This window comes from Nothobranchius furzeri, chromosome 12 (genome assembly GCF_043380555.1).
Source record: "Nothobranchius furzeri strain GRZ-AD chromosome 12, NfurGRZ-RIMD1, whole genome shotgun sequence".
NCBI classification, from domain to species: Eukaryota; Metazoa; Chordata; class Actinopteri; order Cyprinodontiformes; family Nothobranchiidae; genus Nothobranchius; species Nothobranchius furzeri.
Window position 1 is genome coordinate 20,588,943 of NC_091752.1, and position 10,976 is coordinate 20,599,918.

The 10,976-nt window shown below is 41.7% G+C and overlaps 2 protein-coding genes across 2 annotated transcripts; one reads left to right on the forward strand and one right to left on the reverse strand.

Annotated features, from left to right (window-relative positions):
• Positions 1-3,732: 3,732 nt before the first annotated feature.
• On the reverse strand, positions 3,733-4,941 carry marveld1 (MARVEL domain containing 1). The gene has a single exon (XM_015944354.3). It carries the CDS (start codon positions 4,708-4,710, stop codon positions 4,210-4,212), a length of 501 nt encoding a protein of 166 aa, XP_015799840.1. The 5' UTR covers positions 4,711-4,941; the 3' UTR covers positions 3,733-4,209.
• Positions 4,942-5,373: 432 nt separating this feature from the next.
• Positions 5,374-9,602, forward strand: LOC107375690 (arginine vasopressin-induced protein 1). Its single transcript, XM_015944353.3, has 3 exons — positions 5,374-5,539; positions 8,687-9,047; positions 9,120-9,602. The coding sequence occupies exons 2-3, from the start codon at positions 8,725-8,727 to the stop codon at positions 9,373-9,375; spliced, it is 579 nt and encodes a 192-aa protein (XP_015799839.3). The 5' UTR covers positions 5,374-5,539; positions 8,687-8,724; the 3' UTR covers positions 9,376-9,602.
• Positions 9,603-10,976: the final 1,374 nt, after the last annotated feature.

Consider the following 10,976-nt stretch of genomic DNA (forward strand, 5'->3'; position numbering starts at 1 on the left):
CACTCTAGGATGAAAGGGTTTTCATTAAAGATCAATTATTTAAAGAAAACATCTCGTTAAAATATGATTATCGTCTCTTGTCATTCAAGTTAAACCTCAGGAGACCTTTCATTCACCCACCCGTCGTCTCTGATCCACTTTTCCTGTAACACATCCTTCAACAACTTGGACTGGCAGAATAAAGGAAGTGGTGGTATTTTCAGAGACCTATAAATAGCCGCCATCAATACCCACTGACTGCTATTACCCTTTAAAAGAAAAACGAGCATTGAGCCTGTTCAGAATTATAACCCTCCCAGATGCTTCCATTACCACAAAACTTGTTTATTTTTAACATTTTCCTCATTGTTGATTTGTCTTCTGTTTTGTTGCCCAGCCCCTCTTCCTCTTCAAGGGGCTGTGGAATGTGCATCTCAGCAGTGGTAGCAGTGTGGTTAACAGGGCACCACTGTGTGTGGGTGGCTGTGTTTTCATGTCTCGTGTGGGAACATGCAGACTCACAGGCCAGACGGGAGCTGGCTGCAGACAAACCGAGCACTTTGGTAGAACCTGCGTGTGTGCAGGGTGTGTCGATGCTCCCACAGAGCAGGACATCTGCTGCTGAGAGAGCTTTCGCCCCTCCACCTCATTCTGAAACAATGAGAAATGTTTTCTAGAGGTGTGCTGAGCATGCAGAAACTCAGACCGTGTTTAATGAATGCATGCACAATCACAGCGTTGCAACGTCAAAACGTTTCAAAATCATTTCCAGCTGTACTAAAACAGAACTAAATCTTAAAGTTCTGGAAAAGATTCACCTCATTTAATCAGATTATTGTAAATCACATGTTTTTTTAAATTAAAACAATAAATCTTTTATTATAGGAAAACCTGATTGATTAACTCTACCTGGAATAACTAAACATGTGGCTAGAGCACCCAAAAATGTCCTTTAATTCTTTCATCAGCCTTCTCATCTTTTGGATTCTCTGATTTATTTAATGACACTTTCTGCTGTTCGTTTACTCAGCCTTATATGGGCACGAGGAAACTGCTTTGTACAATTTTTATTCAGACATTTTTCTCTTAGGTGTTTTAAACAGAATGCCAAAGCTTATCTCTTTGTTGCGGTCAATCCAACAAGTCACTTCCTAGAATAGAATAGAACAGAATGGAACAAAGTAGAATAGAATAGAACAGAATAGAATAGAACAAAATAGAATAGAATAGAATAGAATAGAATAGAATAGAATAGAATAGAATAGAATAGAATAGAATAGAATAAACAATTCCTGTATTGTCCCTCATTGGGAACATTTTGGTGTCACAGCAGCAATTATATTCACAACAGGAGCAAAAATAAGAGTAAAAATGAAGAATAAAGAGTAAACAATAATTAAATGTTAAGCAGAAATGCTCAAAAATTCCAAAATTAAAATGTTGGATTTTCACACATTTTAAGAAATAAAATATAAAATGCTGTGTGGAAAAAAAAGATTGCAGAGTATTTACAAGGAATGGGAACATGAAATGAAAAAGTGTGCAAATGCAATAAGGAATCTGTCACACCCTGTCATGTCTCACCATTTGGTTCAGCCTGAGTCTCTGTTAATTGCTCCCACCTGCCTCTCGTTTACCAATCACCCAAGCTCCCAGCCCTCTTGTATTTAAACCCCTTCAGTTCTGTGTCTCTTTGTGGATCATTGTTTCATTGTCTAGCGTGTGTTCACTATTAAAGACTCCAAACTCATTCTGGTTTGTCTGCCTGCCTGCCTGCCTGCCTGCCTGCCTGCCTGCCTGCCTGCCTGCCTGCCTGCCTGCCTGCTTCCCTCACCCGCGTGTGGATCATTTTATCTGCCTCACTCACTGGCACGCGCTGACAGAATTGGTGCAGGTGAAATGGTAGAAACCGTGCAAATTACAAAAGCAGCAGGGATGAAAGAACACTGGTTTTGGGAGTGGTGAATATTATTGCTCATTATCACAAATCATTGATGTTGTTGTGAAACGCACAACTGTTCTGTCCTTGATGGTGTTGTCAAAACCTTGTTGGTTCCCAACATGGGTCAAGTAGAACACAATTGGCAAGCTAAACACAAGCATTTTTATGATTTGCACATATTAGATCACACTATACCTTTTTTATCTGATCTGCCTGTTTTGGCTTTTTGCTGCTTTATTTATGTCATTTTTTTATAATGCTCAGATTTTTCTTTCCCCCTATTTCCCATGCCAGTGGTATGACGTGACTGTGATTCTGAAGCCAAAACCCTTCATTTTCTAATGATCTTGGTCAATAAATGTAATTCTGATTGAGGTGGTGTTAGATCTGAAGCAGGAGTGTGGTGGGAAATGTGGAATTTAACCAAAGAAATATTAGTTAGATAAATAATTCCCATAAAAAATTCCCAAGGGTATCTGGATGTCTTTTTCATTGTAATCTGGGTCAAGTCATAGGAAAACATTTAGACTTTATAACCCCATTTTCTTCTGTCTGCGTGAGAATTGAAACTTGAATTTCCATTAAGCGCAAACAGGATATAAAGCTGCAGGGTGGAGTAGAAAAACAGTTTTGGTGACTTTTTGGATGGTTGCTTTCTTGCAGAAGGGTGGGAGAGCATACAGAAAGCAACTGTTTGAGTGACCAACCAAAGGGAATATCACAAAGCTGGAGCTGTAGGAGCTGAGTCTGGCTCCAGTTCTTTAAAATAAATGTATTATTTACTTATCCCACTTTTGATGAATCTAGGAACAAATAAATAAATCCTTTTACTCTTGTGGACATCCACACCCTTCAGTCTCACCTGGGATGGAGATGCTCCAGCTTCATCATGGCGCAACTGAGACTGAAAAAGGCCCAAAGCACGTTTGTGTGGTGAGTTCAAAGTTAAACATGGAGAATTTCCCTCAGCACATGGAGCTGTGATGCTAGCCTCAGACTTAGTCGCCTTGGTTACGCCAAGCTCTTTGAACCCTGGATTTGGTGCTTTGTTTATGCTGCTGTTCCAGATCTGTGGCTGTGTGTGCGACACATGGACAGGACAGGGTGGGAGTGTGTTTTCCTTCTCCAGAAGTCCCACTTCTCCTGCACCCCAGGTCAACACACTAACTTTCATTTCAATTCCTATCTGTGCACATGTCATTGTGAGTGTGAATACATGATCAGAAGTCAGCTTTATAAGAAACAAGCATCTTCTTTTGGGAAATGTGTGGATTTAGATTTTTGGGGAGCTAAATAAAGATGATCGAATTGAATCAGAGCGTGGAGAACCGTGTGCAGAGCATGTTTCTGATTCAAGCTCAGCCCTCTCCCAGACCCCAGCAGACAGTTCCAGTAAGCCTCCGCCCAGATTGCACGCACGCACGCACGCACGCACGCACGCACGCACGCACGCACGCACGCACGCACGCACGCACGCACGCACACACACACACACACACACACACACACACACACACACACACACACACACACACACACACACACTTTGTCATCCTGTGTTACATATGCCTGCTTGGAGCATGTGTGTGTCTGACACAGAGATTGCAGCTCTTTCATGTGGCGAATTACGATCTCTGCTGACTGACCGTGGCACTCTATCTCCCAAAACAGGAAGTTCGTGAAGGCTTAGGTCACCAAGCTTCCCAAATGTGTGTCTCATTTGGAAAAATACCAGCTCACTCTCATGGGGAAAAAAATGCTAAAGCAACAGTTTAACCTAAACAACTTCTGCACTAAGGACCACACATCTCTCCTTCTCCACATTTATTCTTGAAAGTATTAAAGAAGTGTTTCTGATTTGGCATACATGTTGCAGCACCAGTCACATCCCTGTTGTGGAGTTGTTACAGCATTCTGACAGAGGATGACGTATTTAAAAAAAACCAAGAAAATGTGTCAAGATAAGTCAAAGATTTAGAAAAAATGTAAAAAACATCTGGAAAATAAATTCAGAATTACAGAGGTCATAAACTGAAAACATGTACCAAAATAATCTATAAAACTGATCAATTTTACTAACATTTCTTTGCTGTATTAAGGCGCTTATGGTTCTCTGAGAGGGAAAGTGTATTAAATAACTAATTAAAATCGTGCAGAAAACCATTTTCCTCCCAATCTCATGCAAGGCTGCTGAATCTGCCACAGCAGAAAACTTTCTTAATTACAGTGAAGTAAACTATTCTTCATCTTGAGGGATACCCAGTCTCCATCACCTGCTCGGGTGTCTTTTAGAAGACACTTTTCTCTCCTCGGTGCCTCCTGCGCGCGCCATAAACGACCGCCAGGAGATAGGTGAGGCAACAGAGGCAGGCGAACACGGAGGCAGTCAGGTAGACCTTGTACAGACAAAAGTGCTTGTAGTGATGCACGATGCAGTACGAGTTGCTCTTGGTCTTGTCGATCATCACACCTATGGCCGCCAGGTAGAGCGCGGCTGCAGCCACGTCGTGCGTCAGGTTGGCGCACAGCCAGTGCTCGCCCCCCAGCAACGGGACGAGGTCCTGTTTGTTCAGCAGGGTGAGGAAGAAGAGGGCGAGGGTGAGTAGCCAGAAGAGGACGGCGACGAACAACACGAAGTGGATGGATCCCTCGTATTTGTTGGCAGCAATGGTGACCCACAGCCCGGTGCCGAACACAAGCTGCAGGATCCGGGTGATTCCCAGGAAGCTCCTGAGGAACCGCAGGATGTTCTGCTTCACCTGTGGCTGAGGAGGAGGCTGGGGAGGCATCTCTTTCTCTCTCTTTCTTTGTGTCTCAGTTCCTCTCTTCCTCTCCGGTCAATCGCAGAGCCTGTTTTTACCCGAACAAGGCGGGTGGATTGTGCCAGCTGCAAACAGCTGGAGAAAAAGATGCGCAGAAAGTGGAGAGATTTGGAGAACGGGACTGGGCTGTATTTTTTAAAAAGCAACGTAAAAGAATGAACTCTGTGTTCTTTCCACAGCCTGGAGGGTTTGAATCCTTGTATGTTTCGTCTTTTCCGTTTCCTCTGGTGGATGCAGGGTCTGTTAGGGATGGGTGGGGGGTGATGGAGAAGGGGGTGGCCTGTAATTTAAACCCTGCTCCTCCTCTGGACTGATGAACGCTTCCGTGCACTTCTTATTTTTTATTTAAGGTATAACCAGATTCATATAGAGTTTATTTTCCTCCCTCTCTCCCTCCAATTTGTTTCTGTGTCACATAATTTGACTTGGTCATGGATCCTGCGTCATTCCGGCGCAGGATCCTCACATGTCGCGCATGACAGACGGCAGCAGCTCCAGCCTGGTCCATTGACGTCAATGTGTTTACAGCGCTCACATCCTACGTGGCCGGAAGGCGGGGCCTAACACCACCCTACTTCTTCCTCCCCTGACTCCTGATTGGTGGGAACAAGTACGTTAGCAGCTCGGCCAGGCGGGCGCACAAAGGTTGAGTCTCAGAGAGGACCCCGATTTATGACCGACGCGCAAATAGAGGACACATCGATTGTGGGTGAAACTCCACAAACAGCCTTCCATCAGTGCGGCCTGTGGTTGAGAGAAGACATACGGAGGTGCGGAGGGCTCGGATCCTTCTTCGGTAAGAAAACCCTGTTTCATTTATTCACATGACTCTCATATGATTGCTCTTGCCCCCTTCTCACCAGTCACCAGTGAGTCACATTGTGGATTTTACAGTTTATTGGGACTATTTTTTTTTTAGTTTTTGCAAAAAGCAAAAAAAAAAAAAAACAAAACAAAAAAAAACAAAAAAACAAACGAAACAAACAAACAAACAAAAACAACATGTTTGTAATCTCTGCGGAGATTACAGTCTCCCATTGTTTGATCGTTTAGTATTCTGATTAGTATTTTAGAAACATTAAGCTGAATTGAATAATTGACCCAATTGTGAAACCTGTGAACTAGTTAATAAATAATGAGGGTTGTATTGATTTGAGCTCATGCGTTGCAGCTGCAGCCTGTAAGGATGTGAAACCATCAGCTTATTTTTTTATCATAAAGACAAGGTTCAGACATGCTAATTCCTGAGGTGGCATGCACATGTTTCATTTGAGATTGATGACACGTTACAGTGATTTTTTTTATTTTTGTATTTTTTCTTTGCAAAACCACGCAATGCTATGGTGATTGAATGAGAAAAGGTAAAGGATAAAAAAAGTAAAAATTTAATATTGTTTGATTTAAGATTATCATGATTAAGCCTTTAAGACAGATTTTAAAATAAACAGTTTATTGGCTAGTTTTAATAAGACTGTTATGTATTTATATCAAAACAAGAACAATTAAAGGTACAATAGGTACGAATTTTATAGTGAAATAAACACAAACCAGTAGTCTCATGTTGGAAGGAGGGTTACACTGAAGCAGATTTCCTTCTCAACCCCCTGGAAGGTTGTCAGATTTTAACCTTTTATAAAAGCCGAACAGGAACATAGACTTCATTTACAATCTGTCCCGCCTCCATAGTTCCAGAGCCAATCATATTTGAGCCCACAGGTTGATTAAAAAAAATCTTTTTTAGGTCTGTGCCTGTATCAATCAAAGCTTTATTTATAAAACACCTTCCCTGTCAGAAAGCCCAAGGCGCTGAACACAGTACAGAAATGTGAAACGCAATGAATAAATAGATAATAAAAGCAATTCAAATAGTGCAAAAAAAGGGTAAAACATTAAAGTAGAAACACATCGATAAAACAAGGGATAAAGAGACCAATGAAAACAGGGAAATAAAATCAAAACAAAATAGGGCCAACCTCAAACACATCCAGGAAACGCCAAGTGGAAGATGTAGGTTTTTAGGCAACTCTTAAAGACCGGTTGTATTTAAAATTGGAAAAGAGAAGCCAAGAAAAGCAGCGTTGTTGACAGAATGGAAGCCACTAAGGCCTAGTCCACACGTAGCCGTTTAAAAAAAAAAAGAATATCCGCCCCTCCAAAAGCTTGCATCCACACCACCTCGTTTAAAAACAAAACTCTGTCCACACGTACCCAGATAAATACGTTGTTAAGGACATGCCAGACCAGTAGGCGGCAGTATTTCCCCCGTTCTTAACCTCGTCCTTCGTCTGTGGTCTTCCGCAAGGAGCAGTAATTCCGCTTGCAAAAACAAACGAGCAAAAAGCGCTTGGACAATTGATAAAGCGAGCGCAGCTCTGAGGGCTTCCATGCTGTCGGCTAGTGTAAACACAGGTCGCACACATGATGTCAGCATTTTTTTGTCGCAGAAAGTGACGTTGCGGACCTTAAAACTCCGGTTTTGGCTGTCCACACGCAGACTCCTAAAACGGAGAACGCAGATCTTCACTTTTGCCGGAGTTTTTAAAAAGATCCATTTTCGTGTGAAAAATCTCAGTTTTCGTGTGGATGACCGGCCAAAACGTAGAAAAATATCTACGTTTTGGCAGATCCCTGGCTACGTGTGGACAGGGCCTAAAAGGAGCGACCCAGAAGTAGTAACCCTATAGCCACAGCATCCTTTTTATTTGACTCAGTAGGGAGCCTAACTCACTTCTGCATCATGGGTCCCCGAAAGAACCAAAAAATGAATGCAATTCAATGGAGCTAAAAACCCTATTTTCTAAACCTGTTTGTTATGTGCCATGGATTTCACATATGTTGTCTGTGAATTTTAAAGACACATTTTAATGCCAAAAACATGCTTATTTTTGAGGGGGGAGGGGGTTATTTGTGTGAAAACACATCCAGGACTGTTAACAAATTGACCTAATCAAACCAGACATGGAGAAAATCGGAAGAAAAATGGTTGTAAGTTGAGTGGACTACAAATCCTTCCTTCAGGAGGAAAGAACCACCATAAATCTGGAAATTTGGTAAGTAGCAGCTACGCTAGGGGAGAGGAGATTCTGTGGTGATGTCACATATGCGACGGATCGATGTCTGATTTGTAGTCATGCTAATTACAAACTTTTACAAGCTGATAAATCTCAAAGTACGTGGTCAAAACACACATCAGTACTTTTTATTTAAATAAAAGTACAACATGTGTGATTCATGGCGTAAGGCAAAGCGGATTAGAAAAGAGTTCTTTTAGCCCCGTTGACGTACATTTAATTGTTTTTTCGAGGATCCATGACCCGACCGAAAAAAGGAGGAAATTTAGGAACCCTTTCGGGTAAAGAAGGCTAGAGGCTAACAATGAGCTAACAATGCTAACGGTGAATTAGAGAAACGGTGTGCTCAAAGATACTTTATTAATCCCAGAGGGAAATTAGAGTGGAGCCATATTTTGCAATATTTCATTATTATAGAGGAACAGTCAGAAGAAAGTGTCTCATTTTTGAGGCTCTATACGTTAGTAAGATTATAGAAAACCTTTAAGTGATCATTTACACTTGAAATTAAATCAAACATCATTACTAAAAAACACATGAAAGATGATTCATCAGGGAAGATTTAAGGATGATTATTTATGTTGAACAAAACCATATATGTAGACTTTTTTTCATGTTATTGTGAATTACTTTAATGTGATACTGAACAGAAGGCGTCTTACTCCTGTGATGTTGCTCATTCATCTACTGTCCCATTTACAAAAGAAACACGTTTCCATCTGCTGCATGTCTAATTGGCTTTAAAGTGGTTGATCGTCACTCGCCTTGTAGGATTAGATAATCAGAGCAGAGCAGCAGGTTTACAGCTTTTTTAAATTTATATTTTGGACTGTAAACACTATATCTATCATCTAACACCTCCATCTCCACAGAGTGAACCCCGTGCACTACTTTTCCCGTGTCTCTCTGGATGGAAAGTGGAACCGCCCCCTCCTCTTCCTCCCTGCTGGTGGGTCCTTCCCCACGATGGCACCTGGCTGAGAGGAGAAACAGAAAGGCCGGAGCATGGAACATTTTCAGTGACGTGAACCTGTGGCAGCTCCAAAGGCTGTTCAGGGAGGCGGGGGATGAGGATGCTGAACAGAGGGCCCAGCTGATTTGGGGACAGAGCGATGAGGCTGAACTGGCCAAGGCTCTAATAGGACTGAGAGCTCGAAGTCGTCGGAGAGGGCTGAAGACCAACGGGAGGGAGGTGTTGGGCTCTCACTGGCTCAGAGCCTTCAATCACCTCAGGTACAACCTTAATGCTCACATTTATTGGGAGGGAGTTGCTTTTCCTTAATAGATGACATCTTTATTGGACAGGATTGAGGAGAACTTATCGAGCAGCCAAGCCGAAGATCCTGCTGATGAGAGTGACTTCAAAGCAGAAGCACAGAGAAGTCCAGATCCTCACACACATGTCTCAGTAGGAGCATCGGCACGAGAAACGGGAGCCAAATTAGCACTAAAAGGGAGCCAAAGCCCCGCAGGGTCCTTTGAGAGACCAAATAAAAACAGCTCAGGACTGAGGAGAGGAGAGAGAAACCCAGACAGATACCTCCACAGAATACTCCACTGAGAGAACCAGCAATGCTAATTAAAACCTCCAGCAGATAGCACGGTCACATATGGTTGTCTAGGTTCTGCTAAACCTAGAAATCGGTATTTTCTTCTTATTTTCTTTAATCACAAACTGGTTCAAGGTTTCTTTAAGCTTTAAATAATGGTTTCTTACACTAAAAATGACATTTTGTCTTTATTTAAATTATAGATGATTTATACACAGTTACATCAAGCATTATTCTTTCTATATGTGAAATATTTCCCTTCTTAGTCCATAATAACAATTAAAATGAACAGTTGAAAAATGACCACAATTCCAAAACAACCATTAATTTCTGTCCTCCAAATAAGCAGTTTTACAGAAAGTTAATAATCAAATTTACAGATAAAGTTAACTATAATTGTAAAGCTAAAATAAATACACAAACCTGTGTGAGCCTAACTGTAGTGAATAATCCTGTTTCTATCGGCTGCTTAACGCGCAATACTAATCTTGGCCAGTAGGTGGCAGTAACACGACATACAAATTGAATTAGAAATGCTGTTTTAAACAACATAACCCCCTAAATTGAGAACAAATAAACACAATTTATAGCAACAGTTATGATTTCAGCTCTCTTTTAAACCAAGAGTGAGCGTGTGTGAAAGAGAAAGTGACAGGGAGTGAAAATGAGCTCCAGTACCTTTTAGCATCACGCCCATCTACTTCCGGACCATGGGTCCCTGGAAGAACGAAAAAAATGAATGCAAGTCAATGGGGCTAAAAAACCATAGATATGTATATCTGTATATATAAACACTGGATGCCTCGTCTCTGCTGTTCGCTAATGGGATGCAAATTTTTTTGTATTTTCACTATTTCTTAACTTTTGTTTTCTTATTTATTGAATTTCATTTATTAATTATAATCTCTTTGGAAATGCTTTCTGAAAAAGTTAGGAAATAATCAAAAGATAGATTAGGTTATAAATAAGATGGATTACAGTAATAAATAAGATAGATGGATAATGGATTGATCTTGCGAAGGAGATTTTCAACATTCATAAAACCAGATAAACAATGATTAGAAGGTAGCAGCAGCAGCAATGGAACCGCTGGTTCATATTATTTTATTTACATAAAAACCATTAACTACTGAAAAATGTATAAGTATAGGTTTTCTTTGCAACAGTTACAGATGAAAGGTGATCCCACGTTGTCTCAGTTTGTCACAGCGGCGATTCGAGCATCCGTAGGCTGCACGAAAGTCAGGCATGTTGACCCTCAAGCTTCCCAATTAATAAAGGTGTATTTCTGCACATAAAATGTCCTGTAGTGTTTAATATATCCCAATATAAGTTTAGTGTCCGGCGTTGTCCCCCCGAGGGATTCTCTCGGTTCTCCGTCCGGCTCTCCCTCGTGACGGAGGCATATGAGCGCCGTCTGGGGTACTCTGGGTCATCCGCCCACCTACCTCGGCCGACTGCCTCTGGTGTCCGTTTTCAGCGCTCTCCCTGTTCTGCTGGTCCTCTGCAGCGGTTTCTCTGGCGGCGGCCATAATGGATCGTGGTCCAACCTCCCTCGTCCTCATCCTCATCGTAAACATGTGGAGGCATGTTGTGCCTCTGAAAAACGTTT

What these genes read in the sequence shown, in the direction of transcription:
- marveld1 (XM_015944354.3), bottom strand. Translation starts at nt 4,710, where the DNA reads ATGCCTCCCCAGCCTCCTCCTCAGCCACAGGTGAAGCAGAACATCCTG.
- LOC107375690 (XM_015944353.3), top strand. Translation starts at nt 8,725, where the DNA reads ATGGAAAGTGGAACCGCCCCCTCCTCTTCCTCCCTGCTGGTGGGTCCT. An exon ending in AGAGCCTTCAATCACCTCAG is followed by an intron (nt 9,048 to 9,119) that starts GTACAACCTTAA and finishes TTTATTGGACAG; the next exon opens with GATTGAGGAGAACTTATCGA.